This window comes from Rhipicephalus microplus, chromosome 4 (genome assembly GCF_043290135.1).
Source record: "Rhipicephalus microplus isolate Deutch F79 chromosome 4, USDA_Rmic, whole genome shotgun sequence".
Classification (NCBI taxonomy): Eukaryota; Metazoa; Arthropoda; class Arachnida; order Ixodida; family Ixodidae; genus Rhipicephalus; species Rhipicephalus microplus.
Genome location: NC_134703.1, coordinates 114,218,084 through 114,242,847, shown reverse-complemented (window position 1 = coordinate 114,242,847; position 24,764 = coordinate 114,218,084). Strand labels below are relative to the sequence as shown.

The window sequence follows — 24,764 nt, the reverse complement described above, 5'->3', positions numbered from 1 at the left end:
CCGCGGTTGATTCAGCGGTTCGCCTCAGCGGGTCCTCAGTGGTGGCACGCAACAAAGGGGGTGTCCTAAACGCACGCACGCGCGCACACACAACTGATTGCGGGCGCCTCTTACGTGAGTCGAAACAATCGTCGAGCACGCCAAGGGGCGGCAGACGGCGATCGCACACCGACGCACTCGCACGCACGGCACGGCGAAGCCAGAGGCGGGCGTACGTACGTTCATCGTGGCAAGTGTGGGTGTCGGCACCGATCCCGCCCGACTGCCTGCCTGCTCGCTCGTTGTTTTGCGTCGGTGTCGTTGTCCGCGGGACTCTCATCCGAAACCTCCCCCGTCGCGAAGACGGTCGCGGCGACAGCAGCGGCAGACCGAGGGAGGAAGAGGAAACGGAACGGGGCCTCGCCCGACCGTGACTGAGTCGCCCCGGTAAGTGGTCTTCATCTTGTGTTGCTTTCGTTGTTTATCATTGCGAATGTCTTTCTGAGATTCGCTCCGACCCGTTAACCATCAAACGGTTTCGCGTCCCGGTCGTGGTCGGATTTTTTCATTACGAAAGTTTGCATCGATTAAGTGTTTGCTAATTAAGCGGGTATCTCGTTCTCTCTCATTAATAATTCTTCGCCCCTCCCATCCCTCTTGGGTCTCCTCCGCGGGCGATTACATTTTCACAGCGTGGCATTGTTGCGTCAAGCGGCAGACGGTGAGGTGTCGATGTTATCAGCACTGTATACTCCGGGAGGTGCCGTTACGCAAGCCGCAATCGCTGTATACGGGCCGCCCCAGTCGCGTTTCGCGCGAAGATGACACCGCGATTCTCATCTGTACTTGTCCACTCACCGAGAAGTGACAGTGAGCATCGGCACTGATTGAATAATAGAGCCCGAACAGGTTAACGCTTCCGTGTTCAAACAACCACACTTATCGTGGCCAGTTAAGGCCTGGGTGGATTGTTTCGTGCATTCAACGTAACAGTTACGACGAGCCAGGAAACGGTCGTGTAGAAATGATTTGCCCTTTATCCTTACCCCTGGTGACCTGCTTCGAGAATCCATAGATCCGTATACTTTCGCGATACGTCGCTGATTTCTCTGGACAGTTCATATATAGTGACGCTTGGCGCGGCTTGTTTGTTATGGTTGTAATCTTTAGCGCCATGGTTGATGGAGTTACCGTTGAAGACACAAGTTACGGCATCGAACCACATGGTCACTTTCTCGTGACAGGCAGATCTTTATGTAGATTACGATGCTTCAACACGTTCGTCGCTATAGATTGTGCCATTTAACTCCGTAAACCGCTATTCGAGCGAACAAACATAATCTTAACGCAACAGTGCAGAGGCCTCACCAAGGTTACGTAAGAGCTGATTGTGGACGTGTGCCAATGGAGTACGGACTCTCGCTTGGTCATTCGGTTTATACCTGACCAGCAGTACCCGACAAAAGCAACAGGTGTTCACCTTCTTCGGGTGGACAGGGGAAAGCGAGATGAGTTAATATACACAAATGCACGAAAATGCCCCTCGACATTCTTGGAGCCGTGCGTACAACCGAATAATGATGCTCATGGAACGCGGCGTGTCCCATTGCAGGCGGCGTGATTCACTTAGCATTCATCGATCTGCCGCATCACAGGTAGATTGAACCCTCCTTAAAGTTTGTGTGCACAGCACCAGCGTGCGGCACATGAGTGTCACCAAGTCTTTCTAGGTTACTCGCCATCGTTACTGTTATTTTGCTGCTGGAGAGACATCAGGAGGAGAAATAAAGCTTGTTCAAAAGAGCAGAGCCGTTCAAGGTGCGTGGCGTGCATATTTCAGGGTGCAATTAGCTGACGGCTTAGCCCTGCTCACCAGACGCTGCTCGGTGAAAGGTAAAAGCAGCGCAAACTACGAAGAAGTATACGAAGAAGTAACAGACTCGACGAGCACTATAAGTTCTTCGTAGTTCGTCGCTTCTAGTTTGCGCTGTTTTTACCTCTTACCATGCTTGACCAGCTAGCCCAACACAGACTTCTCAGGCACTGCTTGTCTTGACGTTGTATTTTTCAAGAAAATCATCCTGCACGTGAATAAGTTCGTGGCAAGGAGAACTGACGCGGATTCCGGAACAGAACTGTCTTTGTCAAAACGCAGGGCAAAATAATGGCGCAGATAAAAAATATAAAAAGAAGACAGAATGAGGGAACGTGGGCGTGGCGCTTCTTTGTGTTTGCTATGCCTAAATACATCACTACTGGAAAAATGGTATATGTCCCTCCGGCATGTATCTGTTTGGCGCCTAAAAAATCATTGTGAGAACGCACTCGGTAGAGCTAACAAATGTACGTTTGCCAACTATACATCCTCGTCTAGTTAGAAATCCGTGGGACGGCTTTCAGCTCTCCCATTGATGTAAACTAGTTCCATGTATGTAAACTAGTTCGGACCCACGGTCTGGGTCTGAACTAGTTTACATGTCAACACATTTTGAAATGGTAAATCACACTAACGTAAACAAAAAAAAAACGAAGTGTTCCGTTTCCTTCGTTGTCCCTGTGTTGTAATACGCTTTGACCATCTTCATAGATCGGAATTGAAACCCAGTAAAAACCTCGATATCAGGGAAGGGCATAACTTTCATTGGCTTAACGACGGCGGTGGCTGTAAACCTATGATGCACCGGGATTATACCGACGTGGTGTGTGATGGTGGAGTGGAAGGAATGCTGGCGTCTCAGGTGACGTGCTGCTGGTCTCCCGTGTAGTTGAGAGGATTCCTACCGCGGCCATGCTCGCCTGTACACGGGGTCAATACTGGGACGTTACACCCTGTAGAGTCTGTAGATTTCGTCACAGATATGCATCATTCATGTGGCTTTTCTTCAGGGGCTTTATTTCTATAAATGAGCAATTATATTCTATATTTCAAACGTTATAACGTATGACACCAGATGTGCTTATACCTGAAGCAGGGGGAGAAATAAACTTGCTCTCGCCGCAGTGGTCTAGTGGATAAGGTACTCGACTGCTGACCCGCAGGTCACGAGATCGAATCCTGGTTACGGTGGCTGCATTTCCGATGGAGGCGGAAATGTTGTAGGCCCGTGTGCTCAGATTTGGGCGCACGTTAAAGAACCCCAGGTGATCGAAATTTCCGGAGCCCTGTACTACGTCGTCTCTCATAATAATATTGTGGTTTTGAGACGTTAAACCCCACATATCAATCAAGCATAGAAACTAACATGAAAAAAAAAGTCGCTCGCCTTTTCTGGCTTCGCTGTTAGTGGAACGCTTATCGTTTCACGCTAAAACTCTAATTTCTTGGTTTCTTAAGAATATTATTTCTGCTTTCACAAGCTTCGGTGGTATGCGACATTGGTTCCTATACGTGTACAGCTGGTGCACAAAAAGACAGACATCGTGCACGAGACGACTTAGAAATGAGCAGCACGTGTGATACCATAAAAAATATTCCGGCGTACTTCCTTGTAGCACAACGCAGTCAGCTGCATCTCCTTACAGCCTGTTCGTATTATCGGTTATTTACTGACTTAGATTAAAGCATGTACTTGCCATTTCCGATGGAGGCGGAAATGTTGTAGGCCCGTGTACTCAGATTTGAGTGCACGTTAAAGAACCCCAGGTGGTCGAAATTTCCGGAGCCCTCCACTACGGCGTCTCTCATAATCATATGGTGGTTTTGGGACGTTAAACCCCACATATCTATCAATCAAGCATGTACTTGCTCTCGCCCTTCGCCTGCAATAGACGTATATGACAGAAAGGCCGTTATACATGGCTACTCCTCGATAACAGAAAGAACGAGAATAACAAGTTCCCAGTACGGCGTCGCAACCTGCATCCTGTGTGTAAAGGTACCTTGAAGTTGTTCATATAACTCAGTGTGAGGAACCTGGATCACCGTTTACCTCTATACTCAGCGCCGCTGTGGGTATCAATATGTAACCAACAAGTGTGTCGTACCGCCGGACACGATCTCTTGCGGAAGACTTCTTTCGAACACGCATATACCTACACTTTACGGAGCAGAAACACATCGCACGAGGATTCACGTTTTCATTTCCCTATGCGGTCCTCGACCGTTTTTGCAGGGCTTTGCGGGTTGATCCGAGACGAATGGGCTCGAAGACACGAAACTACTCCGGGGTGCACGGGAGATCCTACCACAGCGCTTCTTTCCCACCAGGGGTATAAGGGTTCATGCATGCGTCATGTTATCATGAGAATGTTGGATGGCTATCCATTAAAGTCAGCGCGACACAATGGTTAGAGTTTGAGCATCGTGTTGGGTGCATACCCTCGTCGCCCAATACGAGGTATCTGTCTGATACTGAGGTCGGGCGCAATTTGTCTGCCTGCAGCAGAAAGAGAAGGAAGGGTGTGGAGAAAGCGCATTAAATAAAAATAGCCATGCAGTTAATATAAACCAAAATAACAAATTTTCTAACGATTCACAAGCGTAGGTAAAGCCTACGCATGCAGTGCATGCAGCATATGCGCTCACAGCGTAGCGAATGGAAATGTGGTGTCAGCTCAACACCCCAAGTTCTTTTTCCGGAAAAGCTTTGGCAGCGCAGATACGGTGAGAAAAGTGCGCACTTTAAAATCATCTCCAATAAAAAAAGACTAGAAAAAGTTATGAGTGAATTGACCATTAAACAGACACCAAAGGCCTTTACAGACTGATGAGGTGTTCTTTAAAAATGATCTCTATCTTCGCAGCACGTGATTCCTTATTGAGAGAGAACGATGATCAACGCGTAACTACTTGAATGTTCGCGCCGACGGCACCGTGTATAGCTCCGAAACATCAACTTTGGCTACTCTTAACGAATTCCGTCGTCGGTCTAGCGTCTTAAATGCCGCATAGAGCGAATTCAACACAACATTGCGCTTGTATTTAATCATTATTATTTCTCTGTACTGTGTAGAATACCAGTACTCAAGATTGCTTTTACTCTGTCTACGCGTGCGACCTTTCTTGCACCGAGTCTTGAGACACGGTGCGGACTTCGTTTGTACACGCGTGACTTGCAAGGCGATGCCCGATCGTTCACGAGTCGCGCCAGCAGGGCGGCGGCTGTGCACCCACCAGCGCTGCGGGGAGAGTTGGTGTTGTCGGGTCAGCGATCGTGTTGCCCTGGTGATCGCCGTGCTTCTGCAGCGCTTGCACCCTCGGGAGCAGCTTTGCATTTAGCCGGGAGAGGCTGAACCCGCGTAGAGTATTTTAAATCAATCGCGCGAATCGCCTAACGACACCATCACCGGTAGTGCCCGTTACCCGTTGCGGGGGCTTCCACCACCGTTTCCGTTAAATTAAAAAAAATAATTAGGGAGAAGAAAGAGAAGAGTGGTGTCAATAACTGCGAAAGAAAAATTCCCCTCGAAGTTGGAGAAGAGTGTTCGAGCAGCAACGCGACATCAGTTCTGCGCTGCTCAGACCATCGAAGTCACAGAGGTAAGGTGCATAATCTTCGTAGGATAGAACTGTATCCTCCAGCTTGAGCTGGCGGCAGAAATAGAATCCCTAGCACAAAAAACGAACAAAGATAGAAATGTTGGGCAATCACGGTTGCAGGAAAGCAGTGATGATATGAAAGAAAGCCCATGCGTACGTATAGGTACTCTGCATGCGCCTGCAACGGAAGAATTCCTGTCATCGCGTGGGCCTCGACTCGCACCTTCGCGAAATGCCCTCTGAAATTTCTGGTAGCTCAAGCTTTGAGAAAGTGACCTTTCTAAGGTCAGCCGTTGATCGCGTACTTTACTGGAGTGTATACGTACGCTCCCGGTGTTTGTTATTTACTATTCGTAAACGGGGTAGTTGCAATGAGTGCTAAAAACAACGGCGTATCTGCCACCTTGAATTATGGCCCCTGCAGCCTCATCTCGAAGAGATCTCCAATAATGCCTTGGTTTAGTGTGTGTTGATATCACTTTGTGCCACTAAATCTGTTTAATTACATCGCAGCACCTATTGCTCCGTCGTCCTTGACTGCACCAGTACATTTCTCTATTGGTGCGCATCAAGGAGGTTTCAAACCTCCTTGGGGCACATCACATGGTCCTCGTAGACCTTGAGCCTGCTATGTGGTATTTCATCCCCCTTTCCCTTTTTTACATTTAATGTTAACCGTACAACATCGCTTGCCCTCTCTGATCGTCACCTCTGTCTTCCTGTGCCTTAATTTATACGCCCATTACTTAACCACTTATCGCTCTCAAGCCGTTAGTTGAAATCTCGTTTAGTTATATCTAAAAATTCACAAACGCGCATATTCTATTTCATTGTTTATGTACACGCACTCGTATGTCTGTTTGGTCGCTTGCTTGATTTTGGAAGGGCCTATGTTGCCCAGAGTATATCTCTCACGGTCAGAAGCTCGCCGTGGTCTTACAGTATACCCGCGTGTTCCCCTCGAGGCTCTATAGGTGGAACAGCGGAGTCTTGGTATCCGTTATTAATTGGCCAAGTGTATATACACCGTCACGCCACCGTGTTTCGGATGGCCAGCACAGATCTCATTTGTTTCGAGGAACACATCCTGCCACCCGTCGCACGAACAACTTCGTCTCGAGATGCGTGAGAAGACGGTCATCGCGAGGAATTATATACTGGTCGCACAGTCACGGACAAAGCGCCTCGCTTCGTGCCCGTTGAGAACCGTGCAGCGGCCGGTGCGGCGCCCACGTCAGAGACAAACCGGTTGGCGCGTCGCATTGTTCCCGCTTCTTTGTTATTGTTCTTGGCTTCTTTGCGCACACAGCGCGCGCAACCTTGTTTCCATTCGCCCATTGCGTCCTTGTTCGCAGCGAGTGCGCGTCCACTCACACGATCGCCTGCAGCTATATCCAAGAGCTTTCCGAGCTTCTAAGCAAAAAGAAGTGTTCGGCAACACTACCCCCCGTATTCTAGAACGCCCCTACACTCAACGCTCCACTTTCACTTGAGAAAGCCGATGGGAGCGCCATCTCTTGGCAGGGAAAGTCACTGCATATCAGTGATAATTTGCTGCTATTCTTGAGTAGCGCACCGTCATTTTCAGCCGAGCAGCGGCGCAGTGCGCAACTCTGTCAACGGACGTGTTTGCAGGTCGGACGTGTTTTTGGAGAGCTCCGGAATGACAACTACAGATAAGTGTTTTTGCATGTTTCCAGCTTGCCTCTGTAGGTAGCGTTATGAGAACGTAAGGCGCTAGCGTAAAGCTTGATTAGGTCTAGTACGGTGTACGTTGTTTTTCTTTTTTTAGTATTTTGTACTGTGTCTTTTTTTTTCTCCAGCCACCACGTGGCTTAGGCCTGCGCGTAGACCGACCACGTGCATGCGCAGGTGATGTGAAGTGTAGCGTATTTATTTATTATTGTGGTTCTTTTTGGCTTAGACCAGTGTATTTTAGTACAGTTTTCTAACACGTGGGCATCGGTAAACTGAGCTAGCCATGGTCAAAAAGACCGTAAAGTGTTCAGAGTGCGGGGTAGGGTGGAAGGTGGAAATTAGTGCGGAGGAGAAAGCAGAAGATGACGCCAAGTGTAGACAGTGCGAGTTCGCGGAGAAAATGAAAAATATGATGGCGGTCCAGAGTGGGCTCATGGAGAAAATCGCAGAGCTGGAGAATGCATTGGCGAAGGAGCGAGAGAAAATGTCAGCCATGGAAGAAAGGCTCCGGGCAGCCGAGAAGGGCCTATCGAAGGTCGTGAAGGGGAACGAGGACGCGGGTGACGGCGGAAGCATTATGGCGACGACCCCCCGTGCGGGAGAGATGAAGGAAACAGGCATGACAAAGGCAGATACATTGGCCACAGGGCCCAGCTACCGGGAAGTAGTTTTGAGGGAGGGAGGGAGCAAACCAGCAGCCGTGACTCACGCTAGTCACCTAGTCAGCAGCCAGGTGCAGGTTTCAGAAGGAATGTCTGAACAGGTCATCATCGCCGGTGACTCAAATTTAGTCCGATGCGCAGCGGCAATCAAAGAAAGGGTGAAAGGCGACAAGAGAGTTGCGATAGGGACGTTCCCAGGACAAACGCTGGGGACAGTAATGAGTCAAGCGGGTGAACAACTCGCAGCTAAAGCTAACAATCGTAACCTCGTTGTAATTGCGGGAGGGTTAAATGACGTCCTGAAAAAAGAATCGTCAGGACTAGCGACGACCTTGGCGAAGGGGGTGGATGACATGCGCACCGTGTCCCCCCAGGTGCAAATTGTAGTATGCACAGTACCGGAAGTACCAGTACGCAACGTCAACCTGCAAAGAGCGGTTGTCGACGCAAACAAAGAGATATGGCGAATTAGTCGAGAGAAGGGTTTCGAGGTAGTGGATTTAAACAGGGAAGTGCACAGGTGGGGTGGATTCCAAAGAGACAAGATTCATTTCGATAAGAGGCTTGGACACGAGGTGGGCTGGCGACTGGCAGGACGCGCAGTAGCTTTTTTGGGGGGCTCACGGGCCCTTCGGAGTCCGGGGTAGCTCGTAACAGGGAAAACAACCAGGAGGACGCTTTGACAGGTAGAATTGCGAAAAACCAAAAAAAAAGGTAAAAGAAAAAGGAAAAAGGCGCGTGTTGCAATTAGCTACATAAACATGCAGGGTGGCAGAAAGAAGGCCAAATGGTTAGAGATTGAGGAGCAGTTAAACAAAGAACAGATAGGCGTGTATGCGGTTACAGAAACACACCTTAGAGACTTGGAAGAGCCACCACATATTAAAAATTATGTTTGGGAAGGGTGTAACAGGACCATATCGGAAAGGAAAGGTGGGGGTGTAGGAATGCTAATTCACCGCGGAGCCAGATGGGTTAGAGTGAAACAGACGTGTTCAGAGCACCTCTGGGTTCTGGGCACAGTAGGTGGAAAGGAAACGTGGCTAGGGGTAGCCTACTTGTGGACGGGGAATAACTGCAGAGAAAAGAATCAGGAGATAGTGGATTGCATGAGTGCGGATATTAAGGAATTTGGTAATGGGGCCGAAATCATACTTCTAGGGGACATGAATGCCCACATACATGACCTTGACGGATATTCAGACACCAATGGGAAGTTATTACTAGATCTTTGCGAGCAACATAGTCTGGAGATAGTTAACACGGGGCCTAAATGTGACGGCCAGATCACATGGGAAGTCGGAAACAAGCAATCAAGTATTGATTATTGTCTCATGACTGAAGGAATTTACCACAAACTGACAGAGATGAGGATAGACGAGGAAGGCATTAACAGCTTGGGTAGTGATCATAAACGAATAACATTACAAATGGGATACGAAACTGAAAATATGAGCATGGAATCAAAGTCTGGCAGCTCGTATTTAAATGACAAACAAATAATAAATATAGCCGCAAGAGTCGAGGAAGAAGTAGGCGAAATACCAGGCAAGGACTGGGAGTATAGTGAGCTGTTACATCTAATGACGAAGGAGATAGGGAAAGAGAAGAAAACTGTTTGCTGGAAAGGAAAAAGGAAGCCAAAAAGTTGGTGGAACAAGGAAATCCGGGAGGCGATCGAGAAGCGACGCGAAGCATCACGGGAGCATAGAAAGGCAAAAAAGGAGAAGCGGCCGCAGGACGAAGTAAAAAAAATATGGGAAATATATTTAGAGAAAAAATCCCTTGTACAGAAATTGGTAGAGGCAAAAATTAAAGGTGAAAGTGAACGCTGGATGACAGAGATACACGAAAAAAAGGAGGCCGCGCCTAGGATTTTTTGGAGCCACGTAAAGGCGCTAGGTAGGAAGTCTGTCACAACGCAACAACATATTCTAGATGAAGGAGGAAATCAATTGGAAGGGTACGAAGCGCTAGGTTACATCCAAAAGGTAACAGCCGATTCGTTTCAAAAGAGCGTCCAGGGGATCTCCCCGGTGAGTAAAAGTGTGGCGGAGAAAGCAACAGAGGAAGAGCTAGTACTTGATAATTTCAACTGGAAAAAGGCCGAAGGAAAAATTCCAAAGCGCACTGCCGCGGGTTTAGATGGGATTCCCGTTAGCCTCATTAACGAACTAGGACATAACACTAAAGAAGCATTGTTAAAAGCAGTAGAAAAAAGCTTAAAGGACGGACAAATACCGGACAGTTGGCGACAAAGTAGAATGAACTTAATCTATAAAGGCAAGGGAGAAAAGGACAAGATTCGCTCGTATAGACCACTAACCATTACATCGGTACTATGCAGGTTGGCGATGCAAGCAGTAAAAATGAAAATAGAAACATGGGCCGAACATAACGATATTTTGGGAGAACTTCAGAACGGATTTCGAGTCGACAGGCGGTTAGACGATAACCTGTTTGTTCTCACTCAGTGTATAGAAATATCTAAAATAGAGAATAGGCCCTTGTACGTAGCTTTTCTAGACATCACTGGGGCATACGACAACGTTAATCAGGAAATTTTGTGGGATATATTGACAGGAATGGGCATGGGCGACGACTGTATACAGCTTTTGAGGGAGATATACCGAGAAAATACAGTTTGCATAGAGTGGGAAGGAATGCGTAGCAAAGAGAACGTTGAGGTTAGCAGGGGTCTGAGACAGGGATGTCCTTTGTCCCCGCTGTTATTCATGCTGTACATGGTGAGCATGGAAAAAGCGCTAGAAGGTAGCAACATTGGTTTTAATCTGTCACACAAACAGGGCGGCATGATGATTGAGCAGAAGCTTCCAGGTTTATTTTATGCGGACGATATCGTCTTATTTGCGGACAGTCGAGATGATATACAGCAGCTGGCGAATATATGCGGAAGGGAAGGTGAAGCTCTTGGACTAGGATTCAGTGTAACGAAGTGTGGATTGATGGTATTCAATGATCCCTGTGATCAGACGGTGTCCATACAAGGCCAAGAAATACCGAGGGTAAGTGAATACAAGTACCTTGGAGTATGGGTAAATGAGAGTGATAGATACATGGAGGTACAGGAAAAAGCCTCGGCAGCAAAAGGAAAGAGGAATGCGGCAATAATGAAGCACAGAGCGTTGTGGGGATACAATAGGTATGAGGTGCTTCGAGGTCTGTGGAAGGGTGTAATGGTTCCAGGGCTTACTTTTGGGAACTCAGTGGTGTGCATGAGGGCAGAGGTGCAATCGGGAATGGATGTAAATCAAAGGACTGTGGGACGCCTCGCGTTGGGTGCTTACGGGAAGACGACAAACGAGGCTGTAAAGGGCGATATGGGGTGGGCAGGTTTTGAGGCGAGGGAAGCGCAGAGCAAAATAAGGTTCGAAGAAAGGCTAAGAAATATGAAGGAGAGTAGATGGGCAGAGAAGGTGTTCCGTTATTTGTATAGGAAGAGCGTGGACACACAGTGGAGAAAAAGAACTAGAAGACTCACTAGTAAATATACGGCTGGTATTGTAAGCCATTTGTCAACAAAGAGCGTTAAGGGAAAAGTCAGGGAGGCGGAGAGGATTTACTGGATGGCAGCTATGGAGAAAAAACCGGCTTTGAGTAACTACCGAAAGGGCAAAAATGAAATAAGGAGGGAGGCATTTCACGATAATTCAAGGGGAAGCGCTTTACTGTTTGAAGCGAGATCGGGTTGCCTTAGAACGCGTAGTTATAAAGCAAGATTCAGTAAAGAAGAAGAACAATGCACATGCTGCGGGAAAGATAAGGAAACGGCGGAGCATGTTCTGATTGAATGTGGAGATATCCACCCAGGTGTACGTTTGGGCACGAGCCTACAGGAAGCCTTGGGTTTTAGGGACAACAATGGAAAGCTGAACACACCCGCGATTGAAATAAGTAAGAGACGGTTAGAGTATTGGTGGCAGAAAATTAGACAGAAAGGACAAAAATAAATATTGGAAAAATAAAATATGGACAGTGTGCCGTAAAAGGCAGAGAACTTAAGCTGAAAATTTACCTTTTTTCCATTAAGATAGAATTTATCGAAGTAGAGGCATTAGGCCAACATAAAAAAAAAGGGAAAAAAGTTTTTTTTTTTTTTCGAGCCTGGTGGCATACTTGTCACCACCCCGTTATAAAGGGGACGCTCATAGCATCCATCCATCCATCCATCAAGTGAAGGGTGAAAGTCGAGTCGACGAGTGTTTGTGAATACGCGAGTATACGTATTCCTATAGCTAAAAAGCTGCGCCCGTGCACGCCTGGATACGTCAGTCTTTTCTTCCGAGACAAGACGTGGTCATTTGTCTACTTGCTATTTTGACCTCACACTTTCTCTCATGATTTCATTTGTTTCTCGGTCGTGGCGCCTTCGTAATGTGTTTACCTTGTGCGAGCGGAGAAGCTCCAGTGGTCGCCGATGAATACGCCAGCTTTGTATATGTACAGTGTGCTCTCAGTGTATGTATACAGCCTTCCTACAGGGACGCGATCGATTGTGAGTCGCTCGACTATGCTGCTGCTCATCATTCACCGCGCCTCACGTCTGGACCGTTGCACTGATCATCCGCGCAAGGTGCCGCGAGCGAGTGATTATGCGTGGGAAAAACACTTATGAGCTTCAGAGTGTGGGAACCGATTCTCAGCCATGGCGCATATACAGTATATGAAAATGTGCCGTGGAATATGGGGTAAATCTCTCCGTCCGGCAAAATAGGGCATAAATGCTGCACGGAAGCGGATTGACGATTACCGCACTGCTGCTGTGTGATGTATACATAAAAGGCCGGCGCCTCTAAGGCTCTCTCTTCGACTCAAGCTCAGCGCGAAGGAGGAGCCGAGAAAAAGATGGCTCAGGGCAGTATATGACACCGCATATAGATTTATGCCTCAGCTATAACGGCACCACAAAATGCAGGCTGTCCCAAAGGCATTACGCTACAGAATGCGCAGTTTTCTTCGGGCCACCGTATATTTCGTATAATGCGTATCTGGCAGAGCGGTTATGAAACTTTTGAAAAAGGTTCTGTATATTTGATCACTTTCAGTGCTTGGAAATTTGTTGTGTTGGCCTAGAAAAGTGGGAGGGCCCAACCTTTTAAGTTTCACAGTTTGTACGATTTAAGCATATGCATGAAAACATACAAATAGACGCACAAAAAGGCATAGCAGGGTCCACTTGGCATGCATAGCAGGGTCCAAAAATGCATTTGCGTCGACTTTTATCTTGGTTCTTCCCACTGTTTTCATTTATTTCTACTGTGGAACATATCCTATCCTGTAAGCTTTCTTCGGCTTCAACTGTATCTTGGTTTCATGTGAGAGCTAGGAAGCAAGAACAAAAGAGAGATTAAATGAAATGCAGCAAGTTAGCTTCACCAAGGATGAATCAGCACGCACATGAAGCTAGCTTTCCAGCGTTTCGCCATGCACTTTCGTCAAAACGTCGTTAAAGCAAGCTTGCTATTATCTGGCCTCAATTTTCGAAGACGGTAATTCCGCGCACTTCAACGCTTCTCTATGAGCAAGCACCGGTATACGCCAGGCCTTGAAAGGATCGCTTTCATCGGTGTGAAATGTATACTTCCTTTCCACTGCTTAAGTGCTTTCTAAGTATCAGTCAGACGAGCGTATACGTCTAACTGACTCGCGTTATTCATTTGTTTGGTTTCTTAGCGCAAACGGCTCACACCTATACAAGGAGGACCCCAGAACGGGTAAAATTAGGTGTCATTCGCTTTGAGATACAGTAAATACATCCGACTAATTGAAAAGAAAAATACAGGATATGATACAGAAAACTAATGTGTCTTTTGCCACATTTTCTGAAATAACATCCTTTTTGTAGCTGCTGTGTCATCGAGGATATCAGCCCATATTGCATTCCTAAACAAAAAATAGTCACAATTACGATCTCAAAAACCTTATCATCATCACAGTTTCGTGCTCCGTAAAGTATTTGTTTCTGGAGTTCTTGCAACTTTACGTCGCCTGTTAGACATGCAGATCACATTCACATGCAGTTCTGTTCTCTAACCTTCGTGGGAATTGAATGAATGCACACGTAACCTTTTGATGTCATTGTCTGGATCAGTTCGGTCATCTGATTGGTTTTCTTATGCAGATGTGACTTGAATGTAGTAACTTTTATTCGGGCTCATGTTCTTACTCATGTATAGCGTTGTTAGTTATAACGCTGAACCTTGTGTCACTCTCGTGGGCTGATCAGTTCACAGGAGGCGGGCGCCTTGTCAGGCTTTGATCGCCTTTCGCTAGTCCTCTAGGCAAATTGTACCTTGTTCTTTCTTGCCTGAAAGAAACTTGAACCGCAGTTACTACACAAACAAAAGCATGGTAACGTGTAAGTAAAAATTGCGTATCATCAATTTAATTTTAAAAATCACTCGGAAGGTGTTAGAGCTGTCCCACGGCGAAACAAGTCTCCGCTTCAGGAAGGAAGAAAACAAGAAGGCAAGGAGGTTAGCCAAAGAACCCTCCGGTTGGCTACCCTGCACTGAGGAATTGAGGAAGGGGGATAGAAAGATACCCGATAGAATGACCAAATGAGGGAGGATCCAAGGAAAAAAAAGCATTAGAATTGAAAATCTTACTAGTGCACATGTGAGCTACCTTTCGTTTTAAAACATTTCTTGCGTAAGCAAATTATTCGGTGACAGAAGGGAAAAATGTTAAATATATTTATTATTTAGCACGTTGTTTCGTTCTGTACGCGCGCTGACGCACTTTATTTCTCTCCACGTCGAGGTTTGTGCAAGTCCGCGTGGCGCGAGAACTTGTTGGTACATTCACATTTTGTGAACTGCGAAATAACGTACCACAGTTTAAACATACACGTCTCCATTCCGAGCAGCATGAACATTTCGATTTTTCGTGCTGCGTTTATTTATTTATTTATTTATTTATTTATTTATTTATTTATTTATTTATTTATTTATTTATTTATTTATTTATTTATTACCCGGGCTGAAAGGTGATCGCACGCAGAAACTCCCTAACTTTACGTCTCAGCGATCGTTAACCGTGGCCATCTTTAAGAGTTTGATCGTACAGACAACACGACACGAAGGGAAGACCTGCGCCGCTTAGGAAATATGGCTTCAGAAATATCCGCTTGTCCCGTCATATATCGCCAGCGAATCGTGTACCCATGTTATCACAAACCAACTATAGCCACATGTCGCGATTTCGTGCAGTTTATTGGTGTTAGCAAACTTGCCCTCTCGCGGCGGCAACATACGGACGTGCTGATGTATCGTGAGGATTATCAGAAAGCCAGGAAATGCGCAAGAAACGCAGGACAGCTGGTGACGATATAATAGCACTCTGAACCTGCTGCATGAAATTATGGATCTTGGACATGTGGCCGTGGACTTTCGGCATTTCTCTTGTCACCGCTTGTTGAGTGATTCAGCAATATACACCACCGTAACTCAAATACAGGCAGAAGCTGTAAAACGTTGTATCTCACTGTGTAGTCTGAATTTTAGTAAATATAAGTTGGTGACGTTCAGAGGTTGCTTTCTTAACGTTTATACTCATTTGTGACGATATATTCGTACCAATATCGTGTTGTGACAAACTGTGTTCTGAGCGCGTTCTGGTCAGAACCTGAGCAACGCTTTTCCACAAAAAAGTACACCCCTGACTTTGCAAAAAGGGGCTTGCTGATTGATACGCAGTCTTCAGGAATACATCTCGACGATCACTTTCTTGATGTACTGTGGTAAAGTAGGCCAGATGGCGTGAGGAGTAATTGCTAAAATGTTTCCTCGTGACGCATGTACGTTGTTCCATCCGCCTCGTCTATTAGTCTTAAGAGAATGTCAGCAGCTGTCGCATGAGGAAGCAATATTAAGGTACACTACAGACTAAAACGCTTTTTCGCGTATTGTTTAATTCTGAAAACACCACTCTTGCTGCAACACGACCCTAGGTAAGCGAGAAAACGCGCGAAAAGAAACTGCGAGTGGAGACGCCACCTCGAGGTTCCGCACGAGACACCATAAATTTTGAAGGTGTCTACCGGGTTCTACGTACCTTCTAATCAATAAAGTTGGAATACAATGTCATCGACAGGTGCCATAGGTGGAACACAAAGTTTCACAAAATTTCATCGAGCCAATGTTGCGAAAGTACGAAAAATGCGTAGTGAAATTTCTTACGTCACGCGCGAAGATGATGGCGCGTTATTTAAAAATGATACTTCAATCTTGACTTTATCCACTAGTAATGAACTCAATACAGTGAGGCTTATGACATTAGAGCTCTGAGAGTGCAGTTTATCAATCTGAAACAACTCATTGTTTCTCTGTAGTGTCCCCTTCAAATGCAGCGACCTTACGAAACGTTTCGAGCACCAAAGTGGCACAAATACGGGAGGACAGTTTGACATCTGTGACATCTGGCCACTCAACAATGGCGCGGCGGACTAGCAGTAAAGTTCAATAAAGGCACGTAATCTGCTATAGTAATCAGCGTTGTTTTTGTTTCTTTTGTCGAGCGAATGAAAGAAAAAAATTTGAGGACATTTGGGGGTGACCTGAAGTGAATTGGCATTTTTCATGAGAATCTATTTTGTTCACCCTGCAGCAACAAGATGGACAGTCGCACCTTGCTGCTCCTGGTTATCCTGGCGTCCGCAGTGGCGCTGGCGTCGTGCGCAGCCCAAGATGGCGGCGAGACAGCGAGGCATAGCGTGCAAAAAAGAGGACTGCTGGACACCATCGCCGAGGGAGCCAGGTCCCTGCGAGATGGGGCTGCTGAGTTCTTCGATCGCTCATGGTGTGAGTAGCTCTGAGCTGCATTTATAGTGCATCTATTTAGATTACAAGCGATTAATTGTAGGTGGTAACTCTCAAGTCGTCGGGATCATTTTGCAAATGCCCTACGCTTAGCGCATGTGTTCTCGTGCATTTACCTTAGTTTCTCGGTACCCCTGTTGATAATATTGTCATTTTTAGACGTCGTCATACATTGAGCTTTCACTCTGGCGTAAATTGTTATTTGACCTTAGTATCTTTTTAAAGGCATTGTTACGAAGCTCAAAGCATGTATCGTAGATAAAATGACCTGGAAGCTTCATTTCAAACTATGGCTTGCACGAGCGGCAAATGAAGGAACTAACTTTCACACCGTCAACATTTACGAAATGAATACACTTTATCAGGAGACAAAGGTAAATACGTCGATGTGACGACGCGTTTCTTTACCCTAGCATGGTGGATTACCGCAGAACAGGGAAGGTCGCCGGACCCGACGTCTCGGCAAGTCGACCTAGTCTTCGTCAGAGAAGTCTGCTAGTCCACTTTGGCCCACGCAACACGCACGTCGTGTGAATTTCGTGGCCCATGCTCCTGACGTTTATACCTGCAGAAATGCGTGCCTCGTGAAGGTTTTCTTGTGCGAATAAATTGCGCGACTGTATACCTGTAAGAAAGCCATGCTATATATTACATCAACCACTCAAGGCCATTCTGGTAACAAACACGAGTTGTCAGGGCTGTTTCTGTTGTGTCGGGGCTGAGCTGGCCGCGACGCCGACGAAGGAGAACAACGAAGCACCGCCGTTGCCGGCGGCAGCCACCCACGACTTGGGCGCGGAAAGAAAAACGTCCGCCTCGAACAACGGGCTCATCACGCACTCATTTATTTACACATATATACATATGATTATACATATGATACATGTCACTGCTGCACGAGGCGCCGCATGACAATGGAAACAAAAAACCGAAACTGAAAACGAAACTAAACGGAACAGCACAACACAACAGTTACGCTAACTCCAGTTTACACAGTGCGCGTTTGATTGGTGCTGGACGAGCGTTCGATGTGCCATTGTGACGTACAAACTTCAGTACTACTGTGGTTCATTGAAGTCATTTGCCTGAAAATTTGGAAAAATGATCCATTGTTAGTCAGTTTTGCCCAAGGAGATCAAACTTCCTGGGGTCCTTCTAGACTCCTAATAGCAGTATATATTATCGAACTTGGGATGAACTACGTTAAAAAATTAACATTGCTTTCATGATGAATCGGCTATTCACCGCGGCGTTTTCAGTTTGGCAGCGTTTTGACATGAGGACCTTCACTCGTCAGGGCACGCGTGACTGTTGCTTTTCACTTCCTATCTTCTACCAGTTCAAACCTGTGTTCGATTGTATACCATCAAGCTCAACTAAAATCCCGTGCTTAGAAATGCGGTGTGCGTTATCAATGGACTAATTTCAGAAGGCTTTGAAGGTGCTGACGACAAACCTTCAAATGGCTGTCTTGGTTAATGTTGCACGCCAGGACCGCTTATACAAAATCACTCTGATGTGCACCTTTTGTGCGGTATTTTGTCATTCTTTTTGAAGGTAAAAATGTTTCGCGAAGAGTTTGTCACATGTTATATGCGAGTATGAATGATTCTAGCAAGTTACGACGCGAGCACATTGAAAAAAAAAACATATTTATTTTATTTATTCATTTATTTATTTATTTATACATACTGCAGCCCTATTCAGGGCTATCGCAGGAATTGGACGTTATATAATACTAGGCACAGAAAAAATACAAACAAATAATACAAATTGTGAAGCAACTACACTCGTAACAAAGCAAAAGTAAAAATGAAGTAATAATATGGCAGCTCTATTGCTATAGAAACTGACGGAACGCTTAGCACGACCACCCAGCCATTCCCTTTCATAGGGTTTCCGTTCACCAAAGTGTCGATGACGTCAATATTTGAGCGAAGCATGTATGTATTTCCGAGGCACCCAGTAGAATCTTCACATTCACATTCACAATCTATATGTGCTACATGGTCGCTACTCTTTGCTGCGCTTCATCGACTTCCTGCTTGTTACGGCTGTTAAGACACGTGTCGTCTACAGCGAGTTCGGTCAGGTTATTTGCCCCATCAGATGTAGCAACGCAGCACCCGCGAAGCGCAGGCATTCGATTGCTCGGCGGAGTGGTGGCGCCCTCTGTGGCACGTCGCCGCAGTCAGTCGCACGCTTACAAAACTTTTCTAGCAATTCGAAGTTAGTTATTGCGATCACTCCTTGGTTATTTCTGTCAATTATAATATTTTAGACCTTAATTGTTGCTTCATCTTGACCCGGTTTCGAGCATTGATAGCCTTGCTAGGCCCTGTATTGAGCGCTTTACCGCGAGCGTTATCACGCCACGTGGCATGCATGGATGGTGAAAAAGACAGGCCCCTAAAGTAGCCACCCTACCTCAAGTACGCAGGTTTTCCTTTTCACGTGTTCGAATCGTAACATGCTGGAACCTTCACACTGTCACCCCGTACCAAATTGTCCCATACTATTCAAACGTATACTTTCACAATGGTTCGACTAATCCGTGTTCCTTCCCGCACTATTCGCAGCCGGAATCAAGGCGGCCTTCAGAGACTTCATGAACTGGCTGCGGGGAGCGCCATCCACTGTGAGTATACGAGTCACTGCAGGAGCACATCGGATGCACGTATACGATTGAACGAAGGCGAATCGGCTCATGACGCCCTTGACAAGTTATGTTGCAACATGCGTTGGAACTTTTTAGGGGGTGTTTTCAGAGTACAACGCTGTAATGACAGAATTCTGCGTAATATAATTACGTAATTTTCTATGAGAGATGCGAAATCACCTTTGACGTATTCGACGTGCAGCCCGATAATCGAATTCAGAGCCCAATGGCTAATAATATATATATCCAGAATTATTTTTCTACTTTTAGTAGTCATCCTAACATTGTTACAAGATCAAACACACTATAATTTTTGAATAGCAAATGTAGAAAAACAGAAAAATTAGCGCGAGCATTTTTGAGTAGAACATTGCGCAGAAATCTATTTAACTAATGTTCGTTTTATGAAATAACAATTGACCTATTTCGTTACAAAGGTTATTCTGCTTATTCCTGGCTGCTGGCCAGTAACCAGTTAAAATTTATGTTACTCTGGATTTATATGTGCCACATATAGAAAACGTTTACATTGTGTTTATTGTTAGAAGTGACAGGACAGACGAACGCTGGTCTCTCTTTTCGTTTCTTAATCAGTCCCTATGTCTTGATACATGAGCCCGAATTCACCACTGCGTTGTACGAACTAGTGCCACATTACCGAATATGTGCGAGTGCGTTCACGTCGATCCTCCAAATGTACCACTTCGTCATCAGCTTGGTACCCCCGTAACAGTGAAATCGCATAGGCCGCGTTCTGCGCAAAAGTTACGTCATGCGCTGCCGCTGAAAAGTGACCACGCGGCTACATCGGAGCCCTGGTAGATGCCTTCACAATGTATGACGTCGTGGCGATTGGCACGGGGACTTCAAGGTGCCGTCGCCACCCGTATTTTCTTGTTGCGTGCTTCCTCGTTTACCAAGCATCTTCTCGCGGTGAAATCGTGATGATTTGGGCACAGATAGCTTGCACAGACGTCACTGAAACCGCCACGTTGAACCCCATGGCACACGCAATGTTTGAGACGTCGTGTGTAGACATTATCATTACATAACTTGCAAGTTCTCTTGTTATTGACGCTCAGAGGCCAATAGTGTTCTGGCCACATCGTTATCGATGAAGCAGATTAAGCGCGATGTGATTATTCATACCGCCTTAAGGTGATGCAAGGTCGCAATGTTGGTGGACCAGTACTTTGTGACGCTGCGACTGTGACGTCATGTGCAAGCTATCTAATAAATGCGCAACATGGTACTTTGGGGACCCGCCTTGCCACCATCTACTGTCTATGATGTCGCACGGTTTCACAGTGGTTAACACATGCTTAAAGCAAAGCTAACAGTGCCCAAAAGCACTGAACAATTAAATGACAGTTTGAAATAATGTAAAGCACCGAAACAACCAATAATTAGTCACAATAATTTACCTATTATCTTGAAAAAACGCTTCTGAAACATTCGGCTGAGACCAGCGTCGCGCAAGAGAATTGAGGAGATGTGTTTGCCGAGGTAAATCACCGGGTTCTCCGTGCTAACCAGTTTCACGGTAGTGGAGCCGCATTAGGTGCGAGATTCAAAAACACAGCCAGGGCCTACACATAACTGAATGGCGTCAGCGCAAGATTTAGCGCGGCAAATAAGTACACCAAGACCTATATACACAAGATCACATGATAGCACTGCTTGCAATTGAATCAGCGCTGGGTGAAGAAGATTAGCGCTTTATTTTGTGAAAGAATAATTCACTAATATGAGTACAATCGGCTTTTTTCCCCTAGTGTTCCACGAGTGCACGTTAAAGAACCCCAAGTAGTCCAAATTTCCGGAGCCCTCCACTACGGCGCCTCTTATAATCATATGGTGGTTTTGGGACGTTAAACCCCACATATCAATCAAATCATTAATCATCAATTTTAGTGTTCCACAACTATAACACTATTCACTAACTGGTGTTGATTGATTTGTTCGGTTTAACGTCCCAAAACTACCATATGATTATGAGAGACGCCGTAGTGAAGGGCTCCGAAAATTTCGACCACCTGGGGTTCGACTACCTGGGGTTCTTTAACGTGCACCCAAATCTGAGCACACGGGCCTACAACATTTCCACCTCCATCGAAAATGCAGCCGCCGCAGCCGAAATTCGAACCCGCGACCTGCAAGTCAGCAGCCGAGTACCTTAGCCACTAGACCACCGCGGCGGGTCATCACTAACTGGTGTTCACTGCCACATTGTCATTTGAGCGCCACTGCAGCGATAAAACCTTGGTTATCTTAAAGTGGCGTAAAGTGTCGAAACGTTGTTTTGCCAAGCGTTTAGAACGAGCGATAAAAACGAGAACAGATTTCACAGTGTCTTATCTACTGCTACACGTTCTGGTGCAGGATGAAGTGTTCCGTCCGGCCACTCCACCGGCATCCGGAAAGTCGTACGACGATGAACCAGAAACCGGCTTCGGTTTCGAGCACCCGCACCACGCCGAGCCGTGTCCGGACTCGAGGGGACACCCAACCGCCGAGCCGACCACGCGGAGCAGCACGCAAACGGGCACGCTCTCAAAGTCGACGGGACCCGCCAGCACCACGACCGAAGAGGTGTCCTCCGAAGAGGAATCCGAGACCACCAGTGGAGCCTCCGAGGCGTCGGTCACCCCACCCGCCTCTTCAGTGGTGACTACCACGCGAGCTCCCAGCCTAGCGACGACGACCAAAGCACCGACGACGGCAGCAGAAACAGTCGGTCCGCGAGGCGCCGGAGGAGATTTGGGGGCGCCTCCGATAACCGAGACGGCAGCGCAGGGGAGCACGGACGCTCCACAAACGACGTCGGACACAGCTACTGGCGAGGCAGTGAGCGTGTCGGCGACTCGCGACTACGCGGTTCCTACGGCCACGGATAAGACGCCGGCGCCATCCATCGATTCCACGAGCAGCCCAACGCTGCCTCCGGAAGACCCGTCGGAAAACGACATCGATGCCCAGCCGTCGTCCAAGGAACCACCGCCGTCGCGGCGAAGAGGAAATGAGCCCGGCTTCGTGATCTCTGACGGTCGTTAATCGAACACATCCTCAAGAATGTGTGGTCCCATCCAGAAGACCCCTTGCGCTACGTAGTCGCCAGGTCAAAGGCCTTTTGGCAAGTCAACATTGTTTTTTGCCTTCTTAAGTACACAACAGGCGACAGCTTTCATCGCTAGAAGGGCTGTCCTGAAGTGCAGCCGAGAGTACACGGATCATCGAGGGACTGCTGTGACTCTTGTGGACACCTAAAATGTGCGTTGGCAGGCTCCAAGACAAGAACAGGTGTCTTCAACGGTGCTTATACCCGCAAATCTTGAACTGCGCTCAAATGCTTGCGTCAGCGTGTATACCTATCTTAATATGTCGCTATCCGCTCATGCAGAACAAAAGGGCCAAAAAAGGTGTCCTTACAGGCCCCTCGCCGATTATCATGCTTACGAAAATCGAGTTTGCCACATACGTCTCGCAATGTCATGAAACACAACGGGTCTCTCTGCATCATAGGTATATAAAGAGTCGGCCGGCGTTATCGACTTGGGTGGCCAAGAAGGGCTGGAACAGGTAGCGCGGACGATAGTTGGCAAGCAAGTGCACATTTGAGGAAAAAGAGCCATTACAGTGTGAGGAAATGGTGGCCAAGGTACCCGTGGACATTTAGTAGGTCGCGCAAACGCAAAGTTCGAGACGGCGTGTTCTGGACATATATTAGAAGCACGCGGCGCGCGCACGCACATGCTTATATGAGCTCTTGCGCCATGGCACGAAGTAACTATGTTATGCCAAATCAGAACTAAATGAGACTGCATGGTGGCCATTTGATATGGAGACACTGGCACGAACAACTACATGTTAAACGACGACGTCTGAGTGTCATTTCTTTGAGGTGTTTTCATTTTTGCCCTCTTAACATGTATCAATGATGTACACAATCTTATCGCCGATGATGGTAGAGCTGTCGCAAGAACAGTATATAGATTGCCCTTCAGCAATAGTTTGCAGGATACGGGTTGCGTCTATAAATATGCAGGCTGGAAGGCTATTTTATTTACGATTGCCGAGACACTGCATGCAGCAAAAATAAAGCCAACTGGCGAACGCATAACAAAATAAGACGAAAACGTAGTGGTACGTGTCACGTTTATAGTAGGCGATTCTATTACGAACATCACCCAAATTTGGTGTGTCGCTTCGAACCGGTGAAGGACAATTGAGATGGCGACTTCAACAGTGGATCCCACGGCCATCAGAAGTTAAGTGGAAGAGGAGGGTGTGGTGCTGTTGTGAAGGTGTTTCTGTGAAGAAAGGCAGGCCGAATTTGTGAACTTAGAAACAGCTAAATAAATTTGCGATCACTTCTGGAATACAGAAAACATTTCTCTAATTTTACACGAAGCTGCTGCGTGTTTCAGATTTCAGTGGCGACGGCGGCGATCTTGTTCGCGAAAAACACCAGCGCCGGTGAGTGTGCGGAAATGTGCTAATAGGCTCTTGAAAGTGCGCCGCTGACATGCGTATTTGCAGGTATGAGCCATTTTTAATGCGAACGCATTTCTTAGTCGGACTAAGAAATGCGTTCATGTCAGGCGTCCGTTGGGATCAGTCCACCGCCCTCTCCCATAGCAACAACTGCAGGTGCGTGCGCACTTATCCTCGTCTCTAGCAACCAGAGCATGTGGTGCGAGAGACTGTAGGAGAGGGTAGGTGCAGTGCTTCGCCGCTCCTTCACTCGCCGTTCACTCTTTCTTCTCCCTGTGTCCCTTTCCCGTCTGCTCGCGCCTCACTCATGACCGTTCGCTGGCTGGGTGCCTCTCAACTCTCAAGAACATCCGGAAATGTGTGCTCGAGACGCCGCTGTGAAACGCCAACGCCGAGCCGAGAACGTTAGCTTTGCTCACTTCATAGTATTTTTTAACCGTGCACGCTAGCTACTTGAGCTGGAAACGCACAGCGCGTTTCTCGCGACAGAAAAACGTCATGCGCTGGGTTCTCACGTGCGAAACGCCGTTATGGGCGCTAAACAATGAATTCGCGTTTCCAAATGACTCCCTTCGGGGAGGTAATTGCATTTTTTTTTCAATAATTGATGCTCTGCACCTCATTCAGCGACGACTAGCCGCCCTCCTCAGTGATGTCATCGAAGACAAGGAGTGAGCCGTCGGAGGGGGGGGGGGGGGAGCAGGGCCGTCGCCGAGGATCTCGGAAGATGTCCCTAGAACAGTGGATCCCCGACAACCTAGCCCCAAGCATAACCCTATGACGAATAAAGTTTATTTAACTCAACCCCTCCTTCCACTTACAGGTGCGTGGGCGGGTGCAAAATTTTATTTGTGTCCGGCAAGACGCATGTTAGCGTGCAGCGGACAACTGCTCTCCAACAATAATCGACTTGTCGGGGTTCAACGATTCCTGATGTAAGTGTGATCTTGATA

The 24,764-nt window shown here is 47.0% G+C and overlaps 1 protein-coding gene across 3 annotated transcripts; it reads left to right on the top strand.

The window, feature by feature from the left end:
- LOC119172291 (uncharacterized) lies at positions 1 to 23,705 on the top strand. 3 transcript variants are annotated; one of them, XM_075893534.1, is made up of 5 exons: positions 1 to 426; positions 16,172 to 16,307; positions 16,447 to 16,640; positions 19,238 to 19,296; positions 21,700 to 23,705. In XM_075893534.1, exons 3-5 carry the CDS (start codon positions 16,454 to 16,456, stop codon positions 22,369 to 22,371), a joined length of 918 nt encoding a protein of 305 aa, XP_075749649.1. In that variant the 5' UTR covers positions 1 to 426; positions 16,172 to 16,307; positions 16,447 to 16,453; the 3' UTR covers positions 22,372 to 23,705. The 3 variants fall into 3 exon arrangements, with proteins under 3 accessions (XP_075749649.1, XP_075749648.1, XP_075749650.1); XM_075893533.1 differs by lacking the exon at positions 16,172 to 16,307 and having other exon boundaries at positions 2 to 426; XM_075893535.1 differs by lacking the exons at positions 1 to 426; positions 16,172 to 16,307 and adding an exon at positions 5,300 to 5,458.
- The last annotated feature ends 1,059 nt before the right edge of the window (positions 23,706 to 24,764 follow it).

Bases quoted from the DNA above. Each gene is read 5' to 3' on its own strand.
- LOC119172291 (XM_075893534.1), top strand. From the start codon at position 16,454: ATGGACAGTCGCACCTTGCTGCTCCTGGTTATCCTGGCGTCCGCAGTG. The intron at 16,641-19,237 runs GTGAGTAGCTCT...CACTATTCGCAG, and splicing joins GTTCTTCGATCGCTCATGGT to CCGGAATCAAGGCGGCCTTC. The intron at 19,297-21,699 runs GTGAGTATACGA...GTTCTGGTGCAG, and splicing joins TGCGGGGAGCGCCATCCACT to GATGAAGTGTTCCGTCCGGC.